Source organism: Nanorana parkeri, unplaced genomic scaffold (genome assembly GCF_000935625.1).
Source record: "Nanorana parkeri isolate BGI_ZX_2015 unplaced genomic scaffold, ASM93562v1 scaffold145, whole genome shotgun sequence".
Lineage (NCBI taxonomy): Eukaryota > Metazoa > Chordata > Amphibia > Anura > Dicroglossidae > Nanorana > Nanorana parkeri.
The window spans coordinates 1,483,671-1,496,677 of record NW_017306413.1 but is presented as its reverse complement, the minus strand read 5'-3'; the positions used below and the strand labels follow the sequence as shown (position 1 = coordinate 1,496,677).

Here is a 13,007-nt window from a genome sequence, read left to right as displayed (position 1 = left end):
AGAGCCAAAAGTAATTTATTGCTTCTGTTATTTTTTTTTCTTTATGTGTCTTTACATACAGCTCTCAAAATTATCTTTATCCCCTGCACATCAATACTCAGGAGGAGGAGGAGCAACCCTGTAAGCCAATCAGGGCTCTGCTAAATTATATGGTGCCTTCCACTGAATGATTGCTGAGTGAAGCAAAAAAGAGTGATGTTCTCAACAGTGTACTGCTACTCCATCATGGTCTAATGACACTTTGGGGCATCCCTAAACAAAGCTATAATGTCCAACTGCAGGACTGTCTGCAGAGAGGTCTCAGTGAGTGTAGCTCCTGGCTTCCCTGTATGTCAGGAGTGCATGGTTACAAGATTAGCTGAACAAAATGGGTGGGAATATCTAACAAATTCTAACATTTATTTCAATAGTGCACTCAGTTTCTCCCCTAGGAGTTCTGAAATTAATTCACACCTTGAACTTCGAGCAGAACCCTCCCTCCATGTTTTGCAATAAGTCAACATTCACATTTAACACATTTTACAATTTACATATTACATAAAGCTAATACACTTGCCTGTTAATGCAATTTGATCTGTGGGATGAAATTTTATTGAGTTCACTGCAAAAAAACAAAAAACATTTCAACTTGTTAATGAAAGAAAATGAGGCATTACATTGCTACAAATGTAACTATCACAATATTCAACTGCAAACCACAGTAAAAGATATCACTAAGGTATACCATGAAATTACAATGATATGGAATAAAATATAGCGGAGGAATTCCTAACAATGACAGATGAATTCTGTGTTACTTCCATGTGTCATAGGGACTTAATAAAGTAGTGCAAAGATGGTGATGTGCAGAACCTACAAAAACGAATCATATTTCAGGTTATAGTAATAATGCCACCAATGTGAATGCATAGCTCTCAGTCCTCTCTCTTCCAAAGGAGCAAGCTGCCTTGGGCCCAAAACCCTCTGTTTTTCCTTCAGACCCAGAAATATATTTAAATTAAAGTTTTCATGCCGGGACAAACAGAAGAAAAGCTCGTCACACAACGGATTCCGCTGGGATAGTTTATTGAAACTTTGACCACATCACTGTTGTCCCGCCCAAGGTCCCCCCTTCAACGTGTTTCACCCAATCACAGGCTTACTCAGAGACTAAGGGTCCCCACACACCTTACGATTATCGTACGATAATCGCGGGAAATCCCGCGATCGTACGATGATCGTAAGGTGTGTGGAAGCCGTGCGACCTCTACTACTGTAAGGTCGCACGACTATAAACTTACGGACATGTTTGAAAACCCGCCGAGCATCGTACGATGTTCGGCGGGTTTGTGGCATGTCCGTACGATAACAGCCGCACGGGCCGGTTCGGCATTGCGGTCATCGGAAGCCCGCCCCTCAGGGGGCGTGGCTTACGATCATCGCAAGTACGATCTGCCTATGCAACATAGGCAGATCGTACGTTTTTTTAAGTACCTTACAACCATCGCAAGACAGAAGTCTTGCGATGGTTGTAAGGTGTGTGCCCAGCCTAAGACTAAGCCAGTGATTGGGTGAAACGCATCAAGGAGGGTGGACCTTTGGTAGGACACCAGTGATGTGGTACAAGTTTTAATAAACTATCACAGCGAAATCCGTTGTGCGACCACCTTTTCTTCTGTTTGTATGGGCTCATATTAGAGCGATGACGTGCTTCCAGTGGCAAGCACCAGGCTCATTCCTCTCCTGAGCGGAGGAGGAGCAGTGCTTCTTATGTGTGTTTTTCGTGCCCAGAGTTCAGCTTTAACCAACACTGGTGTTTATATTGTTTTAGAGTATACTGCTTTAATTTCGATGGAAAAGTAACGATGCAACGCACAGAAACTGATGAAGGCAGAGACTGCAAGTCTAAAAAAAGTCTCTAGATTTTCAAGCAGTAGGCCAAGCATTCACTTCTTTGTTCTACTGGTACCTGGTTGATACATCAGTATGAATTTGCCAACTACATTGGGTCCCACATTGTAATCAAATCAGACCCAGTGCCATTCGTAAAGGATAACTTGAAATGTGTCTTAATCAGGAGTTCTCCCCTTCTCCCTGGCTCCTGCATCAATTTGTTAAACACAGTGTACCTCTATTTAGCAGAAAACCTAGGTAACACGGTGTTTGCTCCTTCCTCTTCTTTGACTACGGCCCAGCTGAAGATGGGATACAGCTATACAAAATTAGTTTAAGACAGGTTTTGGGCAGACTGGCCATTGTTCTCTATGGTTAGGATCTAAGCCTTAGCCTGGCTCCTGCTTCACATTCTGCTGATGCAATTATCCTTTAACCAGCCAAAACCATTTCTTTTAGCTCAGGATAGAAGCAGAAGGGGGTTAGAATCTACTTTACAACAAACTCTCAATTAGTCTTGATTTCAGTTCATGTTTACCTGATCCAGCATGGCCGACATACTTGGTAAGGCATTTTCCTGTTTCAATACTCCAAAGCAATGCTGTGTGATCTGCAACAAAAAAAATCATGGGCTTACAAACAAAATCTAAACTGATATGAACAGATCTTTCTACAATTATTTTAAGAAAACATGTGATCGGGTTAAGCTCCACAAACGATATATCTTACAGAGAAGGTACCACCAGGCTGCTGAGAAAAAGCTGTAGGACAGCCCAGGAACTCCCTAGATTAGGATGCAATGCAAATATTAACTTTTGCAAAAGTTGGTGTTGAAGTAGTCTCCAACTGCATGACAATACAATGCAGATAACGCTCAGAAAGCTGCTCAGGTGCCCACAATACCTCAGCATAGATTCTGACATTAAGGAACATTTCTATACTGCATGAGCTCCGAGTTTGGGAAGGCAAAATCCATAGGAGCCCTTTGTGAATATGGCTGCATTCACTATTATGTCGCTTCTGTGCTATTGCCATGAGCAGCAAGCTATCTAGAAACAGCCATTTGTTTGTGACCAGGCATAATTTGAAAATGGTGAGGGGTCAAAACCACTGTCAAGTGTTTTTTTATACTAGCTGTGTCCCTGTTAGGGAGATTCATTCCCCCACGATAGTCCTCATCACCAATTTCACCGAAAATCAAAGTAAATCCAAAATTTGAGTTGCCACCAGAACAGAAATAGAGGGGAAATCTGTCAGTGGGAGGGGGCAACTGTCTGAGGCCTCATTCACACCAAAACTGCATTGAAAAGGCATGCGTTTTAGCCATTGCATTGTGATGCGTTTTGCCGCGTTTTTGATGCATTCCGATGCAGTTTTTTTTCTCAAAATGCAAATCAGACCATATGTCACTTCCTTCTTCTTGTCACAGCACTTTCCTCCTTCATTTTCTAGCTCAGACATGCTTCCTTTGTTTGAAGGCATGGTGTTAGTGTTGGCTACAGCCATTCTCACCCAACATAGGAGGTTATTATAATATAATAATAATGTCGTTATTGGGTGCACCCCTTGCTGACGGTCAGAGATATTTGATTATTAGATTAGCATCCATGTCTGCCATGTTTCCAGAGCTGTCCCATTCCTAATCTCCTCTACCAACTCACAGGAAGTCCCCAGAAGATGACATTACTAAATCTGTGGGTTTTTGTTAGTTGCGTTGAGTTCCGTTTGCATGTGTTCGTATGCGTTTTGATGCAGCTAAATTAGTGCAAGCAATACTTTTTCTGGCTGCATCGGAACGGACTAGTCTGGTGTGAACAGAACAGAATCCCATTGGAAATCATTGTGTTGCGTTTTTGATGCAGCTCAAAAACGCAACGGACTGCATCTGGTGTGAATGGGCCCTTAGAGGGGGATTTCCATTATATTGAAATAAGCTCTCATTTCCAGTGCTGTCTATGGGACCGGAAGTGAAAGGAAATCTCCCCAACATGGACACCGGTAATAACACTCCCATAACTATCCAAAATCGAGAAGAAACAAAAAGTTTTGGCCTTGGATATGCTTTAAGCTTTTCACAAATATCTATAGTGCTGGGAATCTGTTTGGAAGTGTCTCCTTGTCTTTTGGAAATATGTGACAGACTGTACAAAGCAGGGTTTAGACAGCTGTGCCTAAACTCCTGTTTCTCTATTATTTTCTCTCTGGTCTGGTTTTATTTTTGTAGCTCCAGTTATAGTAGAGAGGCTAAACGGAACCATAAAGCCCTCCAAGTAAACCAACCCGAAGCAGCTGTATGCAGTTTGAAATAAATGTCTCCATAATATTAGGCTGTATCTGTGCTATAAACCAGCAGATGGCATGAATGGGTAAAGAAATATCAACTCACATTATTTTTGGTATATCAGCCTCGTAAAAAATCCCTGAGAAGGCGGAATGCAATGTTTCATATGCTTTCATATTTTGCTTAATGTGCACCTGTGCTCAGAGCATGAACATTTTGGCCTCATTCACACTAGAAACGGCCGGGACGTACAGCTCTGTGTACGGCCGTATCGGGCAGCTCCCGGGAAGCAATCCTTTACCTCTTTAGCTGCCAGAAATGTGAAGTAAATCATCCTAAATGTCAGTTTATAACAGTTGAGAAACACCTGCCAAGAGTTAGAAGGGCAGCACACACCCAGTATTCTGCTCTCCATAGAAAGTAATGGCTAAAAGATGTGATTTCAATGCCTCTGTTGCGAGCTTTGTGTAAACACATTTCTCCTTAATGCTTATAGCCACAGAGATGAGGGCTTGTTTCAAAGCGTTTTTATCGCTTGTTCAGAATATGTAAATACTTTATTGTGCATAGTCTGAGTGAAGGTTCACTTTAAAATACAATGCATGTACATTTATATATTTACAGAAATATGTGTAATTGACTAAAAAAATCCAACTGTAAAAATCAACAGAAATTCTACTAAATTTAAAAAAGGTATTAAAGACCAATTCCAGGCAACATGTGGAAGCAATCAAAGAACTAGTAGTACTGTACAGTACACTCTGCAACTTTGCTAAAATTAGACAGTTCACTTAATTAACCTAAATCTAAGGTGCAGCTAAACCCCTGCAACACTGCACATACAGAGCCAGGAGGCCACTAGAGGTTTACTTCTAAAAATGTGCTCTGTGTAGCTTCCCTTCTCTGCTTCTTGCATCACCAACCACAATCAAGCTTACAGGGCAGGTTTTTCAAGGAGAGATTTCTGTGAGAGGAAGCAAAGAGCCTGCAATGTGTGTTCCTATATCAACAGATTACCAATAAAAGGGAGCAGGGTGGATTGGTGCAGTAGTACATGGATGATGAATTTAAGTGTTAAGCAGGTACGTTGTGTTCAGAGTATGCATCTCAAGGCTTCATTTTCAATTATGACTTGAGTGTACCTTCATGGGCAAAGCACAAATTCACTTTAATAATGTTCTTCCCAGCAGTTCAAACTTGTTTTCCTTTTGCATTCCTACCACTACATTCAGCAGACAGGACCAGGGGAAAGGGGAACCTGTGTATGTTCTAAGGTACCCTAGTTGGAGTTAATGAAGAGCTGAGGACTTTATACCCACTGCCATGTGACAGCTCCAGGCTGCTCACCAAGCATCTAAACGGTCAGATGAGAGCAAGGTAAGGAGTCACATGTTCCTCTTTACCACAGGTATTGTCTGCTAAAAGCAGTAGCACAGGAACAAAGGAAAGGTGAATATGTGTTGCTGGGGAGAGGGCTTTAACGCAAACCTGTTGCATTGCATGGGCAAGCACAAGTTTATTTTAATGGGGCGGCTGGTACACTGCTGAAAAAGCAAAAACTTCTCCAGTCATGAAATGAGTTATGTATCCAATTTGTTAAAATGCAGGTTATTGTGTTGTTAACCAGCTACATATTATGCAAATGCAATAAAAACATTTACGCTACCAGCAGAAGCTGTGCCCAGAACCACCGGGTGTGTCCGTGTTACTCCAACATCCCAAAGTCCGTCTCTGTGTCCAACGTACTCTTTCACCAACTGGCAGATCGCCCGAGAAGTTGTGGTCTTGAAACTGGAAACTATCTAAAATAAAATATAAAATGTTATATTTGGGAAGCACACACAAAACACCTTCGGCAAGCACAAAAAAAGCAATCTGTTAATTAAACAACCGAGGAAAACAGTAAGTAACACACAATTTTGCAGCCAGTTTACCTCTGGTTAGTAGGTAAATTGCAACTCAGTACGCTACTTCCTCTATCAAGGAACCAAATCTATACAGCAAACATATAGAGAGACGATGCCAAGTAGTCAACATGAGAGTGATGTACATACATTACAAAGCAGCTGGTTTTTGATGCATTCACATACTAGTAAGTGGCTGGGAAATAAGGTTTTTTAGTTAATGTGTGAGTCGCTGATCAATCTAAGTTCTTCTTTCAACCTAGAAGTACTGACCAAAAGAACAAAGCCCTAGTTGCAAGTAGCAGAGGTGAGGTTTCTAAGTAGGACTGTTGAGACTGCACAAGAAAAACAGAAGCAGAATTATGGTCTGAATGTGTCTGACTAGAGCAGAGGTTCCTCTGAAGAGTTACCAGCTTAGGTGGTCTGAACATTTTAATAATGCTATACACTGCTTGAAACCAACTACGAGGAGGCCTAGATGTAGACCGAAGACATACTAAACAAGATTATATCTCCTAACTGGTCTGACTACATTTTGAAATTCCCCTGGAAAGCAACAGTCCACATGAGGGCACAAAGAAGTTATGTTAATTCTTCACCGCATGGGATGAAGATTATTTGCAATATACTGATTTTAATGTGTAACAAACAATACTGTAAAAAATTGGTTAATTAAGATCACTTACAGATATGTCCTCAACAATTCTCTTTGAGGGTAAAGATGTTTTTTTTTTTATGGTCCCGTAATTCTGATATTGCGCAGAATTAGGGATGCACCGATACCGATTTTTCTGTATCGGGTACCGATATTTTTTTTTTCCCAGTACTGGCCAATATCAAACCCCAATACTGGAAGTACCATTAAGGAAGCCAGGTGGCGTGCAATGACTCGCTGCCCGGCTTCCCGATTAGCCAGAAAGCCGGCTCCATGCTCCCTCGTCACCAGGTGACAAGGAAGCATGGAGCCGGGTTTTCTCGCCAATCAGGAAGCTGGGGGCAGGTATTAACTCGCCGCCTGGCTTCCTAATTGGCCAGCTTCAGGAACAAAGTAAAATGATGGCTCAAAGTCCAGCTTCTCAAAAGGATTCTATACCATGCAGATTAAACGCATAAAAGGAAATTCAGATACCAATCTGACAACTTGGATAAAGTTGTGTGATGGGGTAGAGAAACACAATACTTCAGGGAAAATTCCCCATTGACATCCAAGAATGAGTCAAATTTCAAAAAGTTTACATCTATAACATTTACAAGACAACCTAAGGTAACGATTTAAAATATAGCAACAAAAACTTACTGCATAAATGTAGCTGCACAGAAATAATTTTTAGCATCAAATTTGTAAAACGATACTACTTTTCAGAAAGAAAGACTCAAATTTACATACCCAATATATAATATCAGTAGATCAGCTATGTGACTATCATTAATAGCAAACTTTTTGAAAAATAAAGGCTCACATTTTAAACAGTGACTCACACTAAAAGCTCAGTCATCAAGTCCAGCTCAAGCAGAAAAAGCTTGATAATAAGCTAGCAGCACAGCAACATAAAATAAAGTGAAAAAATAAATTAAAAGCTCAGTGACACTGAAACAGTGTTTTTAAGCCTTGGTGTCCCCCCACCCATGTGAATGTTGTAGGATGTTCATTATCTGGTCCATCAGCAGATTCAAACACACTTCCTTTCTCCAAAATCTGCAGCCTAAGCAGACTACATCAGGGGTCCTTAAACTTTTTAAACTGGGGGCGAGTTCACTGACATTGTTGGGGGCCCACATTATACTTCGAAAAACGGGGGGTGTGGCTGCAGTCCCATTGACTTTAATGCACCGCCACGCCCCCTCCCTTCCCAGAACTCGCATCACGGATTCCTAATTGGTTAGGAAGCCAGGCTTCCTACCAAAAAGTGATTGGCTAGGAAGCTCGTTTCACTTGTTACTAGGCAGCTTGGTTTCCTGACCAATCAGGAAGCCAGGAGGCAGTTCATTACATGCCACCTGGCTTCCCGATTGGTTAGGAAGCCAGGATGCTGAGGAACACGTGAAGCCGGCTTCCTAGCCAATCAGGAAGCAGGTCATAACCCACCGCCCGGCTTCCTGATTGGAAAGGAAGACTGCTCCATGCTCCCTCGGCACTGCTGGACAGAGGAAGAACTCCCTCTGACTGGAAGTTCCGGTATGGGGGTAAGTATTGGAGCATTTGGACAAGTACAAGTACTTGCCCAAATACTTTGTATAGGCACCGATACCAATACTAGTATCAGTATCGGTGCATCCCTAGTGCAAATCCATTTTATTGATAGTCGTCATTCAAACGGCAAGCGCATTTCTGAGCCTGATGAAGGTGACACTGCGCAGCCCGTAGTTTGAGGACCCCTGGACTAGATAGTCCTGTTACAGATAAGCATTAAAAATTAAAGAAAAAAAAGTGAAACACTTCCCTGAGCTTTTTTTTCTCCCTAAAGTCCTAAAACATTTTATTTTTGGCTATGTCTCGGTTATTTACGCACATTATATCTTTAAGTGTGTGTAGTCGACCCTAACATATTATACATTGTTCTTTTCCAAACAAAGAGGGCTTTAATTTGGTAGCACATTTGGTTAAAATATATTTTTATTTTCTCTTTACCGTGGGAAATATTAGTTAAAATAAATAGAAAAAAAAAATGCACTTTCCTTTTAACTTTTTCAAATGCAAGGTTTACATAACCTCCAAATATAGCATAAATCTAAACAAAGTCTGCGGATTAAAAGACTGTTACATAAAAGTCACATTAATGTAGGGTAGCAGATGGTAAAGCACAAAGTGAACGTATGTGTAAAGGAGAGCTTTATTCCTCTACTTTGCACTGCACACGGGTGGGAAAAAAAAATAGTTTGTGTAAATTGTTAGCATAGCATTAGGATAGGAACAAATAGGTTTGACAAAAGTTCAAATTAGCAGAACGGCAAATTTTTCACAGGTTTGCGATACTGCTTTCAATTACCTGACCATTTGATGCTATTATATATTATTAACATATTTAATATTTCACGTAAGCCGCAAGCCTGTATTTATTACATTATATAAAGCCTGACTAGAACAATAAATACAGATGGTTCAATTGGGCTTTAATCTTAGTTCTTTGTAAACCACTACAGCAACATTTTGTAGCGCTCCTCAGATGTGAGGTGGGTGGGTCTGCTTATGGATGTCTGGCCTGTTTCAAACTTCCAAGGCATGTTTGGGTCTGACTGGTGGCTGTGAGGAACACCCTGGTACTGATGAAAAAAAAAAAATAGGCTTTCTATACAGAAAGGCAACAAAGATCTTCCAGCAGCTTTTGGGAATAATTCTCCTGCATTACAAATGGATAAGCAAAAGGGTTTTCCAAATCAGTGGGTTACCAACAAAAGGGCAGCTATTGAGTTAGAACCCCAGATTGCTAGGCAACAGCGACGCCACTGACACTGCCAGATCATAGGACACGTTTGTTCTGTGCAATGGCAATGAAAGTGATAAAATTCCTCTTCCACTCGTTTAGCTTATTTTTCTGAAGTGTATTTTCTGATAATTTTGGTGGGATTATGAAGTCATTATGATGTCATAAGGTGGGTGTATGCTGGGTAGCTATGGAGTATTAAATAGGGATGCACTGTTACCGTTTTTTCGGTATCAAGTACCGATATTGTTTTTTGGTAGTCGCCGATACAAACTATCGATACCGGAAGTCCCATTAAGGAAGCCGGGAGGCGTGCAATGACTCGCCGCCCGGCTTCATGATTATCCTGGAAGCCGGCTCAATGCTCTCTCGTCACCAAGCTTTGAGCTGGCCAATCAGGAAGCCGGAGGTATTTGGGCGAGCATGAGTACTCACCCAAATACTCGGTATTGGTGCATCCCTAGTAATAAAGGCTGTTTGACTTGCACATGCTTTGTCATTGTATCACCTTGAGGAAGGGACCCTTCAAGGCCCCAAAACTATGGAAACATGTATCCTATGTGATCTTTTATATAACACACATTCTTCTTTGATCTTCAGTTGAGTGCTGTTGACTCTTCTTCTCTTCTCAAGCATAGGCAGTTCTAGGGCTACAGATATCCCTAAATATTAATATGAAAAAAAGTGTTGAGAGATAAACAGAAGACTTTCTGTCTTGCCACACTGACAACTGTTGCTACTGAGACTATCAGCAGATAACAAAAAGATAGATAGTGAAATGTGTACATTTTTAACTATCTCAAGTTTAATACATTTACATTCACGTGTCCCACATGTGTGACTCTCTCTGCAGTCTTCTATTTAGGCCTTGCCATCTACTGGCTGCAAGTGGTAAAAGATGAAACATTAATTTATATTAGTTCATATTTATCAAATAAAATATTTACCAGAATAAATAAGCTTTTAAAAAAAAAAATCAAATAGTGACCCACAGACTAGCACAGAGAAAAAACATTGGAGAAATGCTGTTAAAGGAAACTTGTACTAAAAGAAATGAGAACTACCATAGGTGGCCTGAAAATGCTTCCTGACTGTCAAACGGATTCTTGACTTCACTGCCTTTAAGGTCCTTTAACAGGCAAGCAACTAGTAAAGGCAGTACTCTTGATCGCAAACTAGTCCAGGGTCGGTGACAAACTAGTGGAGACAGGGTCGAGCTGACACAAGGCAACTAGCATTCTCAGAATGACCGCCTCGGTATTCTCCCCAGCACAGCTTTACTTTAGACATGGTCCGTGTCCAAACCCTTTACTAAACCATGGCAAGTGAGAGAGACTTTGTTTGCATCTATTGGCAATAGCTTTCAGAGAAAGGGCAGTGACTGTAAACAAAAACAAAGAACATGAAGATTTCTGCATTAAGGGCCTTCGGAGCTCATCGGCTGCCAGTTCTATTCGTTCAAAGATTTTCCAACCATCTCCTTCGATCAGCTGATCGAAGGATGCCAGCTGCAAGGGTGCCGACAGGCTATCAGCACACACTGGCCGATTTTCAGGAACCGGCCGAAAATCGCATAACGTATGGCCAACTTTAAAAACATGAAGACATTATAACAAGCAGATCTTTCAACTAGAACTATGGCCCTACCTTTTTTGCCATAGTTCTCTTCAGAGTCACAGGAGTACTTTTACTAATATCCTCCTGTGAGCCAAAACTCAGCATATAGCAGGTTATTGCCCGCTATATGCTGACAGTGCGGATCACGACACTATTGTTGGGATTCATCCGGCTGCCTGATTGACAGGCTCTGCCTATCTAGAGGCAGAAACAGCTGTGCCCGCCCCCACCCTCATCCGCCCCTCCAGTCAGCACTGGCGGAACGGAGATGGGAGGGCAGAATCCCACAGGGAGGGGTGACTGACTGTCACTCCTCTCTGCAGGGAGAAGATCAGGAACTGAGTGATCAATGGTATGCGATCGCTCAGTTCTTGATCAATAGAGCCGACCTATGACAGCTTCAGTGTCACACCTAAGCTTTAAATGTATTTCACTCTCCCAATAATTATTCTTTAATTTTAAAGAATGGTAGGTTTTCAACAATTATAACAGTTATGCTCCAGGGCCATCTGAGATACAAATGGTGTTTGCAGAATTCTCACTTTAGTTTATTGAAGTAAAATCTAGAGTGGTCTTTCTGTGTGCACTGGGGCCACTGCATAGCTGTAATGTGCTCCTGGTACAGTATACACAGGAACAACTAGGAATTTAGACGAGCTTGATTGGGATGGTAAAATCTAAATGTATAGAACAGGTTGTCAAGCTCATGACTTTTGCAGCTAACAGATGTCTGTCTCTGGAGGGAGTCCATGACCGTGGAATGTCTGCCCAGGACAAATGCTTTGGGTAACAGCACTCTATTTTTAACATGACAAGGATGTCCTCCAACCCCACAAAAGGTCAGTGAGGGAAGCTATATTCTATGAGAAGCTCTAAATAACAGCAAATGCTACAGATATGTATACACTTGTATCCAAGTTAGATATACAAGAGCCCAGCCTGTTGCAAACACAATGCATCGCACAGCCGTTAACAAATCTAATACAAATTAATCTGCAAATATTGCTCACAATGCATTACCAGTTAGTAATCAAACTACACAAAAAGGAAAAAGCAATGCTGTTTTGTTAGGCATTTTTCAAATAACTTAACTAAACACAAAGCATTAAAATGGCAATCATATCTTTCAACTGCATTTAAAATGAACCTGGCATAAACAGAAAAATATCCAATAAGCATAACCCCTAAAAGAGTAGGTAGTAGGCTCTTTGGTTAGTATACATTCAATTTTCAATTGAGTACCAAGTCAAAGCTCTGGTAAGCATCTCCTCCTCCGAACATCCTGCAATACAATGTGGTCACAGCAGAGAGAAGTCAGGTTACCAGAGATTAGAATTGGAGATGACAACTAAAAGGTATGTCATGGCACCTGTTGTGAAAGCTTTCAGAGGCTTTTATTTCTTCTACTGTAATGTCCATGCCGGTTCATTTTATACGGCTGCCTGGTTAGCTAACAGGGTTATTCATAAAAGCGTGAAGAGTTTGGAGAAGGCAGGAGAAGTGAACAATCTAGGCCAAAATAGCAGATATGGAAAAATTCTCCAATTCAGCTCACGTTCCAGTTCAGCTATGTTGTCCTAGATTGCTCACTTCTCCTGCCTTCTCCAAACTCTTCACCCCCTTGTGAATAACGTTTACGTTAATGTGATAAAACACAACTATCATTATTTTTCCCCTTTTTGATGCCTTTGAGGACAAGGATTTCCTACCTTGTCCTCAAACAGTTTGTGGGTACTCTGCTAAAATTTGTTTGTAGTTTACCTTTTGTGGTCAGTGTGTAAACATGAGCACACTCGTATAAAATGGTACATAACTCGTCTCTAAAGGCCGACTCCCACTTGGGAAATCCGTGACTGCGCGGTAATTGTGCACAAAACCGTGCGGTAACGGAATTTACCGCACGGTTTTGTG

The 13,007-nt window shown here is 41.3% G+C and overlaps 1 protein-coding gene across 3 annotated transcripts in view; it reads right to left on the bottom strand.

The window, feature by feature from the left end:
- WDR37 (WD repeat domain 37) overlaps positions 1-13,007 on the bottom strand; it is a 119,106-nt gene that overhangs the window by 33,096 nt on the left and 73,003 nt on the right. For all 3 annotated transcript variants that reach the window (XM_018554188.1, XM_018554189.1, XM_018554190.1), the window contains 3 exons: positions 5,820-5,955; positions 2,411-2,482; positions 557-601 (listed from right to left, as the gene is read on the bottom strand). In XM_018554188.1, coding sequence (XP_018409690.1) covers positions 557-601; positions 2,411-2,482; positions 5,820-5,955 — 253 coding nt within the window. The remainder of the gene's footprint in view (positions 1-556; positions 602-2,410; positions 2,483-5,819; positions 5,956-13,007) is intronic.